The sequence below is a fragment of the Alosa alosa genome, chromosome 9 (genome assembly GCF_017589495.1).
Source record: "Alosa alosa isolate M-15738 ecotype Scorff River chromosome 9, AALO_Geno_1.1, whole genome shotgun sequence".
Lineage (NCBI taxonomy): Eukaryota > Metazoa > Chordata > Actinopteri > Clupeiformes > Clupeidae > Alosa > Alosa alosa.
In genome coordinates this window covers 30,152,718-30,167,418 of record NC_063197.1, presented here as the reverse complement: position 1 = coordinate 30,167,418, position 14,701 = coordinate 30,152,718, and the positions used below count along the sequence as shown (strand labels likewise).

At 42.4% G+C, this 14,701-nt stretch overlaps 1 protein-coding gene across 1 annotated transcript; it reads left to right on the top strand.

Annotated features, from left to right (window-relative positions):
- The first annotated feature begins 43 nt into the window (after window positions 1-43).
- Window positions 44-14,554, top strand: LOC125300431 (cytochrome P450 2J2-like). The gene is made up of 9 exons (XM_048252373.1): window positions 44-293; window positions 4,546-4,708; window positions 4,830-4,979; window positions 5,361-5,521; window positions 5,794-5,970; window positions 7,184-7,325; window positions 7,460-7,647; window positions 9,885-10,026; window positions 13,995-14,554. Exons 1-9 carry the CDS (start codon window positions 111-113, stop codon window positions 14,168-14,170), a joined length of 1,482 nt encoding a protein of 493 aa, XP_048108330.1. The 5' UTR covers window positions 44-110; the 3' UTR covers window positions 14,171-14,554.
- The last annotated feature ends 147 nt before the right edge of the window (window positions 14,555-14,701 follow it).

Sequence of the window (14,701 nt, the reverse complement as noted above, 5' to 3'; positions counted from 1 at the left end):
CTTTCCCGCCCTCTGATGTCAGATAACCCATAAAACCCACAGGTAGCCTGCCCTGGCCTGCCCTGCTCTCAGCTCTAGGTCAAAGCAGACAGATTTGTGAGGTTAGCGAAATGTTTCATATTTCGGAATTGATTGACATCAAGAGCTTTTTGCTCCTTCTCTCCATTGTCCTTCTGGTGTACTACATCAAAACCAAACCACCTAAGAATTTTCCTCCTGGACCGTGGTCATTGCCTTTTATCGGAGACTGGCATCACATTGACTTCAACAGAGTCCATCTCCAGTTTGTCGAGGTAAGCCATTCATATCAAGTTCAAGGCCAAGTTTATTGTCAGTTCATTGTACAGGACATCTACAGTAGTACAGGGGTAGGCTACTCAACAGGCGGACTCCGGTCCACATGATGAAGATAATAAATAGCCACACACTTCTGAATGGCTGGTGGTCGCTTCTCCCATCAACACCACGTTGTTTTGTGTAGTTTGAGACTTATGTGGATTTACCGGCTCTTTTTGGAGTTCTGTTAAATCCAGAGTTCTCGCGAGAGCACAATGGAATTGTCTCTGCGAGACACTCTGGCAAAGAGCAATGATGCACGTTACTTTTTCCCCTTGCATTCCGGGGAACCAGCTAAACTGATGAAGACAGTGCTGCAATGTTGGAGGACAGTACACATTGGTCGTAGTGTTATCCGATTGCGTCGAAGTCCGAAATCATTCAGAGTAAACATGGTCTAGTGTTATCCAATTGCGTGCAGTGAGATTTTTAAATGCATGCTTGTTGCCGCCCCTCGAGTTGGGCCATTACATTGCTCTTTGCCAGACTCTTAATCTTTCTAGATTATCAGGGTCTGGATTATCCAGGCTAGGAGTTCTGTAGCCTACTTAAAAAAAATCGCCCGGACCTTGGAGCAGAGCTAGTGAGCGGAGCTTACTCGCACTCCGCTCTGCTCACTAGCTCTGCCTTGGAGTAAATGGATATTTGATAAGTGGACCTTTCAGCTTTGCATTTGAGTGGCCCTGACCTAAAGGATCACAATGCTATTACTCCCAGTTCGTGATGTTGGCAGAGTGCTGTAATCGACTAAACAAACAAATTAGTTATAGCTGTTAAAAGTTATGGCTATATGGTTGCATATACCGTATACGTGCCAATCTCTGTTTGTGAAGGGTGTATGTGTGTGTGTGTTTCAATATCTTACCCTGGAAATCCAGAGTCCTCACAAGAGCACAATTTGAAGAGTCACTCTGGCGATAAGTAATGATGCTCATGACTAAGCTTGGAATTGCATAATTTTATGGGCAAGGCCACTTGGCCTTCAGTTGGGCATATTTGGCAGAGGGCACAAAGGCCACAGGACATGGCACCAAGGCCAAAGTTAACTATACAGTATTCTGGCTACATGAAAATGAGTTGTAGCCTATTCACAGCAGTAGACCTGCATCACTATGAAACATGACAAAAACATGAAACATGACATATAGAATATGATCAGAATAATCTGATAATTTTAATATTTACAGATTTTAATATTTACAGATATCTAGGCTATCATGATATCATGTATTGAACAATTTAAGCACAGTTAAGCTTTAAGAAACTCAAATAACCTACATGCATGCTTAACATTTTGTGATCATTGGCTACTTTGACAAACTCTTAGTCAGTTGTATATCCTCTAATTTTGATATTTACAGATATGTAGGTGATATTTGTAACATTTGTTTTGTATTTGGCCTTTTATGAAATAATGTAGTGAACATTGTGACTGTGAAATTTAAAGCCCAAAGTTGGAGACATGCATGTAGAAATTTGCTGCAAATTCAAAACTGGATTACTCTGGAATGGCTAACTGTACAGAGGAATGCTTTACACCTTTGAGTTCGGTAAGGTCTGCTGTTCATCCTGACATGGTTTGTCATGTGTTGAGGGAAGAGTTTGTAAAGAATTCCACCGAGATGAATGGGTAGGGAGATGGGCGCAGAACTGTATGTATGTAAAATAATATAAATAAATAAAGTTACACGTGATACATGTAATGTCTGTGTGATGAGTAGGCTACTTCGCGAGTACCTCAACGTTTCTTGGTGTTTTATTCCCCCAACGTTGTCTTAAAGGCAGCGCTGCCTGGAAGGCACTAGGGTTAGCCATGGATCAAGGTTAGGGTTGGGGTTAGGTTTAGGATTAGGTGCCTTTAAGTCAGCGGTGGCAGTGCTGCCTGGAAGACGACGTTGGGGGCATAAAACACCATCGAGCGTAGTTCAGCAGAGAAGAGCGGCTGAATGTGGACACACTTTCTTTCTTTCCGTGCGCTGTCACTTTCTCCACTGCGCAAAAGACTAATTTGCACTGTGAATGCTAAGATTATTTTGACAGGCCATAGGCTAAATAAAATTGCTATTAGTCGGATGCAAAGCAGAATATTGAAAGAAGGGGGCACCAAGGCCACATTGACCTGTGAACCTCAGATTTTCAAAGGGGCATCACAGACAATGCAAGGGGCAATGACGGCCATGGCCGTTGTGGCCATATTATGTGTATCTATGGTCGTGGCCGCCGTGAAATTCCAACCCTGCTCATGACCTACAGTATGCCCATTCGCCTTTTTCACCCGGCGGCAGAACGAGGCTAAAGGTAGCCACTTGCCGTTACACCTCAGTCCAGCAGATGGTGGTGGTAATGCACTCTGTTTGCAAATTGCTAAAAAAAAAACTCACCGAAGAAGAAGAACAGGCCAGTGAACCCACAGATATTAGAAAGCTAGATACCGCATTGTCTGCCGAGTTCTATTAGGTGGCATCGTAAACATGGCCGCCATATTGCTGGGGGCAACACCTTTACTGTCTACACCTGTCTGATTTCCAGTCACATGCTCCTCCATTGGCCTCCAGTGATTGTTGTCCCCACCAAGATGGCATCCTAATGCGGTATCTGGCTTTCTAATGTCTATGAGTGAACCCTTCTTCTTTTTCGGTGAGCTTTTTTTTTGGCAGTATGCAAACGGAGTGCATTACCACCACCATCTGCTGGACTGAGGTGCAATGGCAAGTGTACCCTTTAGCCTCGTTCTGGCCGCTGGGTGAATAAGGCGAATGGAGCTGAGCTGCACCAATCACTTGATACATCATCAGTGTATCTGATATAGCCGAGCTAAACAGATGACGACAGCGCTGCAACGTCGAAGTCCGGAATCAGTCAGTTAACATTGGTCGTAGTGTTATCCAATTGCCCCGAAGTCCGGAATCAGTCAGTAAACATTGGTCGTAGTGTTATCCAATTGCGTGCAGTGATATTTTCAAATACATGCTTGGTGCCGTCCCTTGAGTTGGGCCATTTTCATTACTCGTAGCCAGATCCTTAATCTTTTAGATTTGGGTCTGGATTTCCAGGCTATCAATATCTGTGTGTGAACTGTGAATGTTGAAGTGTCTTGTGATGCCATTATAAAAGTGCAAAACAATGAATGTAGCCTCTGACTGGTGACTTAGTAATTTGCCCAGACTTTTTGTGATCATAATATTGGGATTCAGGAAGATTATCTAGTGCAACATGAGTAACTTGTAGGTTGCTCGCTCACACACACACACACACACACACACACACACACACAATACACACCCTCTCAGGTCTTTTGAGAAATTTAGTCATCCAGTCAGAACATACAGAACCCGTTATGTGGTTGCCCTGCAACATTGCTCAATATGGGCATGCTTTGACAATGTCAGACACTTGTCTCAACTTTGTATCACCTGACAAGTTCAGTTGTGACTTTTTGAGTGCATCTCGATGCAGTATTTAGGCTATGAGATGTAACAGGCAGGTCAGCATAGTTGATCTGTTGACTGTTTGCAGTTTATGGCATGTCTCGTAGGCAGAGAAAAGCTGTAGCTCTCAAACACTGTTCACTTAATAAACACATTCAGTGTACTGATGAAGGAATAGATCAAATAGACAGATATGGAAGGTTTGCAAAATGATATCACACCCCATTTAAAGAGTATTTTACAAAAATACAGTAGGCCTATTTTATTATGATACTGTACATGGTGTGGCTAATGTATTTTGTAGCTTATTTTGATTTAGGGTATTTGAAATTCAAAAAAATACATTTTGATGTATTTTTGCCCATCCCTGCCAACAGCTAGAGTAGCGAGGCAGCTACAGTGCTACAGTCTGGGGACATCTTTAAAATCATGCCCCCCAGAGTATCGTACTGAGTAGCTGCCTTGCCGCTCTAGCTGTTGGCTGCAGCAACTTGAGCTAGGTAGCACTGATTGTTTTCAGGGAGTTTTTATCGTACTGACAGTACTCAGTTACTTTGAGAAACAGAGATATGTGAGAAATGGCCAGAGTTTTCCTTTAAGGCACCAGGAGAGGGGGGCTTAGCATATTTGGGTGTACATATTTGATGTTATCACTAAATTATGAATGTACATAAATCACATGTAAACCTTTTTATGATGATATTAATAAATCTAAGCTTCATATTAGATAATGACCCCAATTATGTTACCTAATGCAGACGGTTTATTGTGTCTTTTACAGCTTGCTGGAAAATATGGGCGCATTTTCAGTGTTAAAGCTTTTGGACCGAGGACTGTTGTTCTCAATGGACACAAGTTAGTGAGACAAGCATATGTCAACCAAGGAGAAGACTTTGTTGACCGGCCATCCTTGCCTATGTCTGCTGATATTATAGGAGACAAAGGTCCTCTTTCACTACTGTGTCTGTGCTTAATGTCATAATAACAACATAATAACGAAAACATTGTTGTGTAGTACTGTTCTGTTATTTCAAATATGTGTGTCTGATGTTCTCTGCTTACTAGGGCTTATTATGGCTAATGGGTATGCATGGAAGCAGCAGAGAAAGTTTGCTCTTCACACCCTGAGGAGATTTGGATTGGGCAATAGAAGCCTTGAGCCCTCCATTCTTCAAGAATGCAGATATTTAAATGAAGCCATCGCTAATGAGCAAGGTAATAAACCCAACACTCACAGCTGAGGAGCCTTAAGTTCTGTATTATCTATATCAGATTCCACTGTTGAGCCTTCTGGAGGTGTTGTGGGCATAATTCCTTGAAACGCATATGAAGGAAGGTACCTGCTTGATAACCCCAGTGAAATGCTCATGAAGGCTGTTCTGTTGGTGATGCTTTATTAGTGATTTGTGATTTCATAGTGATTTTGGTTTTGACAGTAAATAGGCTTGGTTGTTGATTGGCTGTTGTGTGAAATCCCCTACCTATGTATAGCACTAGGAATTTAACGTCTCTCCTGTGTATAAATTAAATTAACTAGCTGAAATCAGTACGTTCTCTGTAGTTTTGAATGCATCGGTTTTCCTTTGGTTCTCCCAGGTAAAGCCTTTGACCCCCACTGGCTTATTAACAACGCTGTGTCCAACATAATTTGCGTGCTGGTGTTTGGGGAGCGCTTTGAGTACTCCAACGATGACTTTCAGTCCCTCCTGAAGAACATCAACGAGATCTTTCTCCTACAGGGAGGAGCTTGGCCTCAGGTGATCTCCTCACACACCCACTTCATTATGTATTGAGAAAAATGAAACATGGACAGTTGACCCACTGACGTTACTGTTGGCGCAGCCATTTGCTGTGCAGTGATGAACTAACACACCGTTGTGCACAGAGGCAATAAACCCAATCTTCTCACTCATCAGTTAGTAGGCCGGAAAGAGAAAGTTTTTTTTACGTAGGGCCATTTCTACCAACCACTTTTTATGTACGTATGATTGTTAACAGCTACAAATGCTTTCTCCTTGTGTCTTTGTAGTTGTACAACATGTTTCCATGGATAATGCGCAGAGTGCCAGGCCCACACAGAAAACTATTTTCCCTTCTGAATGGAGTGATTGGTTTTGTCAGGAGGAAAATAGAGGACCACAGAGTGGACCTTGACCCTTCAAACCCCAGGGACTACATTGATTGTTTCCTTGGAGAAATGGAAAAGGTAAATTGAATAATCCCAATAATTACTATTATATGTTAAAGGAGAAAGCCAGCGATTTTTCACATAGATCTCAAAAAAAGAAAACAAATGGTTTTACGGTACCTAGCTTGAGTTGCTGCAGCTAAGGCAGCCAGGCAACTACAGTGCTACACTCTTGGGGCATGAACATAGGGGCTCATGAACATGAGGGTTTGTGAACATGCCACCAGAGTGTAGTGCTGTAACTGTCTTGGTGCTATTCCAACAAGTAGCCTGATTATATGTTAGATTTAAGGTAAGATAAAGATAAGATAAACTACTTTATTCTCCTCCCAGGGGAGGGGGATTCATATTGTGCTCCAGTCACTGAATCGCAACCTTGCACTTTTACACATTTAGTATTAGAATTGAATCATCTTAACAATTCCTGAGAGATACACAGTCTTATGCAACATGTCTGATAATAAGACCTCTCTACCTCACCTCAGAACATTAAACCATCTCTCTTTCACACACACTTCACCTGGAACATAAAAACCATCTATCTTTCACACACACCTTACCCGGAGCATTAAAACCATCAATAACATCTTAAAATGGATTCTGTGCTGGATGGGCAACCAGTGGAGAGAGGCTATGATAGGGGTAATATGCTCCCACTTTTTAGATCCGGCCAGCAGTCTTGCTTCCCCATTCTGGAGAGATAAGTGTATGAGGAAGTTCCAGTTAAAATGAATTACAATAATCCAGCCGTGATGTAATAAAAGCGTGAATTACTTTCTCCGGGTCATTAAATGACAGAGAGGGCTTAATTTTCCCTATGACTCTGAGCTGGTAGAAGCTATTCTTTATTCTTTAAACCATCTCTCTTTCACACACACCTCACCCAGAACATTAAACCATCTCTCTTTCACACACACCTCACCCAGGTCATTAAACCATCTCTCTTTCACACACACCTCACCCAGGTCATTAAACCATCTCTCTTTCACACACACCTCACCCAGGTCATTAAACCATCTCTCTTTCACACACACCCTTTTCATTCCCCCATTTGTCCGTAATGACACACTCATTCTATGATACTATGACAACCATCTTCCCCTCCCTTACATCTCTCTCACATATGCTATCTTTCTTTTCCACTCTGTCTCCTTTTCTATTCTCAAATGGTCTTGTTCTCTTTTTCTTTCTTTCTGTACATGCCCCCCCCCCCTTCTCTGTCTCCCTCTAGTGGAAGGATGATGAAGCATCAGGCTATAATATGGAGAACTTGTGCTACTGCACTCTGGACCTGTTTGTAGCAGGAACTGAGACCACATCTACCACCTTGTACTGGGGGCTCCTGTACATGATCAGAAACCCTGAGATACAGCGTGAGTATTGTCACTCAACATTTATGCACGTATTACTTTAAAATAGAGATGCTCTGCTCAGATTTAAGTGAAAATATCACATTTGTAAAACATAGTCGATAATAGACCATTTTCTTCTGTTGCTTTGCTTTCAGGGAAGGTGCAAGAAGAGCTAGACCGAGTGGTCGGATCTTCACGACAGCCCTCCTTGTCTGACAGGGAGAACTTGCCTTACACAGACGCCGTGCTCCACGAGACCCAGAGAATTGGAAACGTCCTGCCTTTAAATCTGCCCAGAAGCACCACCAAAGACACCCAAGTTGACAACTACATCATTCCCAAGGTGATCTTGACACATTGTACTGTATTCAGAGATCGTAAAAGTACACAGTTTCTATACTCAAGTAGAAGTACAGATGTATCTTGAGAGGTACAAAACTAAAAGTATAAGTAGCAGGTAGTGTTAATTTCGTCAGACGAGACAAGAGGAAATATGTTCGTCAACAACCTTTTTTTTCATGACTAAGACAAGACGATGACAAGATGGCAGTAATTTCCTGAAACACTGACTAAGACTATCTTAAGATGCATTATTGTTGACGAAAAAAGACGAGACTAAAATGTTTTGTATGAAATAAAAACTAAGCTAAAATCTCTGTTCATTTTGGTCTACAAAATGAGAAGACAGAATATCTAGCTGTTACGCTTTTCAAAATATTCGAATGAGTTCATGCACTAACAGCTTTCCTGTAGGCTAGTCTATGCTGTTGCTGCAACCCTGTGGCTGCAACACTAAACTACATGGAACAAGAACACTGAGATTTCTGCCAGAGTTAGCAAGATAACTACCTAAGCTTTATGCCACAATGCTACATACCCAGAAGTTGAAGCTTCTCTCATACAAATTAACATCCCCAGAATGTCCATACGAAAAATGTTCATCATGTAATGTCAACTATTTAACTAGTTAGACTGATGATGCAAAGTTTGCATAGCAAGTAAGCTAATATGGAAAGTTAGCTAGCAAGTTAGCTATGGCTAAGATGGAGAGTCTGTTTGGGAATGTGTTGTGTTTACGATATCGCCATCTAGCTTCTAGGCGGAGTAAAAACATTAATACTTTGGCCTAATTACAGTGTTTCTCAACAAACTTTTTCAGTTTCCAGGACCACTTAACTAACCCTAGCTAAAAAAAAAAAAAAGATTAGACCTACTTCAACAGTAGCCTATAATTAGTCTACACAATAGGCTTACTCACTGAACCACTTTGCTTATTGTCTTTGCACTTTGCTTATTGTGTGGATTCACACTGTATGATTTAAACTGGCATATCTTACATAGACAGTGTTGTAGAACTGTTTTACATACAAGTTGGTTCAATATTGCAAACAACTCATCTATATTATATTTTACCACGCCTGCTCATGGACCACCAGTGATCCCCCGGACCACACTTTGAGAAACACTGGTCTAATAATATGACAGTGGTCCAGTCAAATCTTTTACTGTCTATGGTCAAATCCCAGCCGAGCTATAACTGTAGCCTCGACTTACCTGTGCATATAAACATACTGACTGACAAAAAAATCAGAATGAGTAATTATAACAGACGAGTAGCCCTGTGGACACACAATATTGTTGGAAAATTGAGATGTGTGAAACACTATTTGACCTCAAATGGTAATCAGAAATAATTTGTTATAAAAAAAAGACTAAAATGTGTTGACTAAAACTGACTAAGACTAAGATACTTTTAGTTTTCTTTTGACTAAAACTAGACTAAAATGACGAGACTTTTAGTCGACTAAAACTTGATTAACAAAAATTATATTTGAATGACTAAATATGACCAAGACTAAAAAGGACATTTCGTCACAAGACTAAGACTAAGACTAAATTAAAAATAGGTGACAAAATTAACACTAGTAGCAGGAGCGTAGCCAGAAGTTTATTAAGGTGTGCCTGTGATATTTTAGGTGGCCTCAACCCAATAAAAGCAAGGGGCGCAGAGACATGATGACAGTTGACAGGTGGGACACAAAATAATGACCTGGAAATGTAAACACACTGTATAGCCTATCAGTGCTCTCAAAATTAACGTGATCGCGTGTCATAGTCATTGTCAATGTCAAACTGCATGTTAAAATATGCTACTCGCACAAATAATTCAATTTCAGAGGCTGCACCATTATTCATTTTCAAAATTAAATAAAGATCTAAGTAGAAAAAATAAGCCATGCCTACACTATTTTAAAGCCACATTGTGTAATTTTTTGGCTTGATTCTTAGCATAAACCCATTTGTGCTGATTCATGTGTAATTACTTCAACTAGATTGTAAGACCTTGAAGTTAATGTTGTAAATGTTAATGACTAACCCTGATCATTCTGACAACTATAAAGCTGAAGTCTTTACAATACATTAGACAAGGAGGGACATACCTGAAATTCCTGCCAAATGACTGCCAGTAAGTCAGCATTGTCTTTAGAGAGGAGATTGTGGAGGTGTTTAGATGAGAAGCCAAACTGTTGTAAAGCCTGAATTGCTGAATTGTCATGAACTTTTGAGTTGTTTTCTAAGGGCACAGCGGTGGTGGGCAGCCTGAACTCTGTTCTGTTTGATGAGACGGAATGGGAGACTCCTCACACCTTCAACCCAGGACACTTCCTGGATGCAAAGGGGAAGTTCAGGAGGAGGGAGGCCTTCCTCCCCTTCTCTATAGGTTTGTGTTGAATGTGTCAGAAATGGTCTTAAACTTGTCCTTGTAGTAATGAGACACATAAGCTCATGATACGGTTACGGTTAAATATATTAAAGGAACACGCCGAATTTTTGGGACTTTAGCTTACCGTATTCCCCAGAGTGCTGCTCCTTGGGGTTTAAAGAAGTAACACCGGACGGAGCTTTTCAGGTGCTGCCTGCAAATCACTCCGTCCAAGTCGAAGTGCTTTGTCTGAATGTGAACATAGTATCAAGTCTATACGCTAGCAAAATGGCTGTGTCTCATTTGACATTGTTATTTGTACATGTTGTAACTATACAAATCACAGCATATAAATGTTGGAGTTCTTTTGTCACTGTTGGGAGGTGTAGGCAGATACTTTCTAATGAGGAGACACAGCACTCAATAAATCCTCCATAGAAATGCATGGGGCTAGTTTGTAACGCCAATATGGCCATTGTCTACACATATCCCACCCCTTCCTCGGCAAAACGTCGACATGTAAATACATTGAGCCAATCATGTGGTGTGATGTGAATACATTGAGTCAATCATATGGTGTGTTGTGAAGACATTGTGCCAATCATGTGTTGTGAACTCGCTGCTGGAGCAAGATTGGTGTCGTTAAGCCTTGCGGACACGCATTTCTGCCGAATAGGATGCCCGATGAGTGCCCAAAAGCGTTGCAATATAGCCGCCAAGTGGAGGGACTTGCCTAAAAGCCTTTGCCTTTGTTGCAGGCCAGGGGTCCCCAACCTTTTATGTACCATGGAACGGTTTGATTCCCATTTTTTTTTCACAGACCGGTGGGGGGGGTTCGGGGGTTCAATGTTCCATATGTGTTGTGCATGCATTACTTGAAAAGAACTAGCTCCAGTTATGTATGAACAGTGAAGGTAACGAACTCTTAAACATGTGAAAAACGTGAACTTGAAGAAGTAAAAATTGTTGAACAATATGAACTATGAATACTGAACAACTTGAAGCTACATCTATCAAGAGTGAACATGTTTAACAAAATATGGGAACAAAACATGGGAACTAAACGTGCATTACGAATATAATCAGTGGGAGCCCTGTGCTTGTTTCCCTGCAACAAGAAGGTTCCATCTGGGGGCGATAGAAGATAGTGACACCCTCAGTGTGTTTGAAATAGACCTCTCCAGAATAAGTCCCGCCTCCGTAACTTCCGTATCCATCCAACTTCCGTCCGCCATTGTCTATGGGAAATAACATGGCGTTTCGAAATATCATACCGGTTAAAACATCTGTAGGTAGCGAAGTAGAAAAAGCTGGTGGGCAGATTGGCCTACACACTTCTGCCATCTAGTTTCCACTGGATTTTTTGATTGTCGGTGCCGTAGATGGCAGAAGTGTGTAGGCCAATCTGCCCAGATTTCTACTTTGTCACCTACAGAGTTTGACAGGTACGATCTTTCAAAACGCGATGTTATTTCCCATAAGACATTTGACGACCGAAGGTTGGATGGATATGGAACTTAGGAGGCGGGACTTATTCTGGAGAGGTCTATGTCCAGTCGATTGCGCAATTTGGTCTTAGTTGCAGTCATTGCCGAAAACCCGGCCTCGCATAGATAGGCCCACGTGGTGGGAAATGGTAGCAACGTTTTCAGCACTTTTACGGCTATCTCAGTGTTTTGATCCAAAAACCCGCCAGAGAGGTTTCCTCATACACACTCTTAAGACCACAATTTTGATCAATTGCTCTTCCTCCTGCGCTGACAAGTTAGGACTATTCGGGATTGACAAATGGGTTATGGACCCACTCATTGGTTTGCCGTGGATCTTTGGAGGATGGGAAGTAACGCCAAACTCATTTGAAAGCTAACAAGGTGATCGCAGACCAGCTGCGTAGAGAAAGGGCCCTGCCTCAGTCTCTCTCAAAACCCCCACTACTGTTTGGAACATATCAAATACACCCTGGTCCATTCGTCGTCCCCACAAATCAAGCTTGGCTTTAAATGCAGCGACTTTATCTGCCAGTTTAAAGACAGTCGCCATTCTCCCCTGGAGTGACAGGTTGAGGTCATTAACAACCTCGGAATATGTCACACAGGTAAGCGAAGTTTTGACACCCAGTCCTCATCACTAAAATGTGCAGCTAACGGTGACTTTTTTTCTGTAATAAGTCTCTGCAGCGGCTCTCGCAACTCAAACATTCTGGCCAGTGACCTGCTAAAGATGCTTGTTTTTTGTTGCTCATTCTAGCAGTTTAGCTAACTTCGCGTGACTACCGTTCGCCAAGAACTGATCAAGTAAAGTGAGCTGACCTGAAAGTGTAAAGTGTTGAAGACAGACAGACGTAAGAAAATAGACCTTGCAAAATGCAAACATGCGTGCAATCAAACAACTGCATATAGGCCTATGTCATGTAAAAACGTGACATTATTGCGAATTAAATTGAGTTTAGTTTGCATGCATTTTTTTTTTTAACTCATGTCGTAGGCTACGGCCCGGTTAGGAATGTCCCGCGTCCTGTGGCATGGAGTGTGGGGGGCTAATATAGCTAATAATGTGCTAATATAGTACGCAAACAGTGAGGCATAAAGACAGTGGTAAAAGTGGCTAGTGGACAGACAGTATCCAAACATGGAGGGGGTGAAGAGGCAGACAGACTATGCAGAGAAGTCTATCTCTCCTCTTCCCTTAAGTGAGGCATTGAACAGTTCAATGGCCCTGGGGACAAATGACTTTCTCAGTCTGTCAGTTGTGCAAGGCAGTGAGCGAAGTCTCCAGCTGATCAGGCTCTTCGACGCTGACAACAACAGACTGGTAGAACATCCTGAGGAGCTTACTGCACACATTGAAGGACCGCAGCCTCCTCAGGAAGTACAGCCTGCTCTGCCCTGTCTTGTAGAGTGCATCAGTGTTGGCTGACCAGTCCAGTTTATTGTCCAGGTGGAGACCCAGATACTTGTAGGTGCTAACCACCTCCACATTGGCCCCATCAATGTGGACTGGTAGCAGAGTGGGCTTAGACCTGCGGAAATCCACCACCATCTCTTTGGTCTTTGAAGTGTTAAGTTGAAGATGATTGAGTTTGCACCATTGCACAAAGTCCTCCACCAGGCTCCTGTACTCCTCCTGCCCGTTCCTGATACACCCCACAATTGCAGTATCGTCAGAAAACTTCTGCATGTGGCATGACTCGGTGTTGAAGCAGAAGTCAGATGTGTACAGGGTGAACAGGACTGGAGAGAGCACAGTTCCCTGTGGCGCTCCGGTGCTGCAGATCACAGTGTCAGAGAGACAGTTCTTCAGTCTGTTGACCAGGTACTACTGACCAGGTAATGTTTCACGATTCTCGTGAGATGTCTCCGGATCAACGATACCTAAATTGCAAGACTGGTTCTCTGCGGGTTTCTGCCAGCTATGCCAAAGATTATACATGGCGGAGAAAGATAGTTCGTCATAGTTCATGTCTATGGGCGCTAAATGAGGATCGAGCAGGGATTGAGTCCTATCTGCATAAAGAAGCGCGTCATTGGCGTATTGATAAGCATACGTAGCAGCCGGCCAACAGCAGCAGAATAAATGACTGGCGCACTGATATAAAGTCGATTTTCCTCAGACTGAAATGCTCAAAAATGCTAAAAATGTACCTGAAATAGTCAGAATGATGAGATGAAAACATGCCCAAAATTCACATTCCTAACTCTATAGAACCAAGATCTTATGAAGCATATGTGGTGAAATTCCGAGCAATTGGCCATAGACTTCAATGGAACAGTCGATGCCCCCCCCCCCCCCAACCCCTGTTATATGGCTATGTTCTATGGCTATGCTAGGTGAACGATTCCCCTATTACAAGTTTACCATCAAAATGGCTTCAAAGCTGTTATATTCAGGTAAAAAGACATTTGCATAGTGCTGCTTTAAGTTTTTGTGTTATTGTATTTCTCAGAATAGTTCTTGACTGTGACTCTCTGTGTGATTTTCATTCTCAGGGAAGAGAGTGTGCCTGGGAGAGCAGCTGGCCAGAATGAACCTCTTTCTCTTCTTCGCCTCCCTGCTCCACCAGTTCTCCTTCTCATCGTCAGAGGGAGTGCAGCCCAGTCTGGAGTTTCGACTTGGATTCACTCGCAGTCCTCTGCCCAGTCAACTCTGCGCTGTTCCACGCTGAGAGGCTTTCTTTAAAATGCTGTGCGTCCCTTTAAATCTGACCTGTATTTGTATGAATCCAGATTGTAGTAGAGGAGGGCCTACACATGGTGTTGTTACTTGCGGATACACAAGTCTTTGACATAACTTTAAACAAGTGACATAATCAGGTGAAGCCTGAAACTGTTTTGTTATTTATGTAATAAAATGAAACATGGAACGGGGATTCACACAACAAGGAAGGCGTCTGCTTGATAACCAAAGTTAAATGCTGTCAAAGGATGTTCTGTTGGTGATGTTTTTTGATAAAGGGTGCTTAGTTGGTGATTTTGTTTTTGATGGTGAAGAAGCTTGTCTGTTGATTGGCGTTGTGGGAAATCTCCTACCCACCTACTGCATTACGTGAGTTCATGGCTCTGTCCATATCTTTTACTGTCTGTGGTAAATAGCGCCGCCATATTGGTGGGGGCAACAATCACTGGAGGCCAATGGAGAAACAAGTGTCTCTGACAGGAAATCACACAGGTGTCTCTGACAAGAAATCACACAGGTG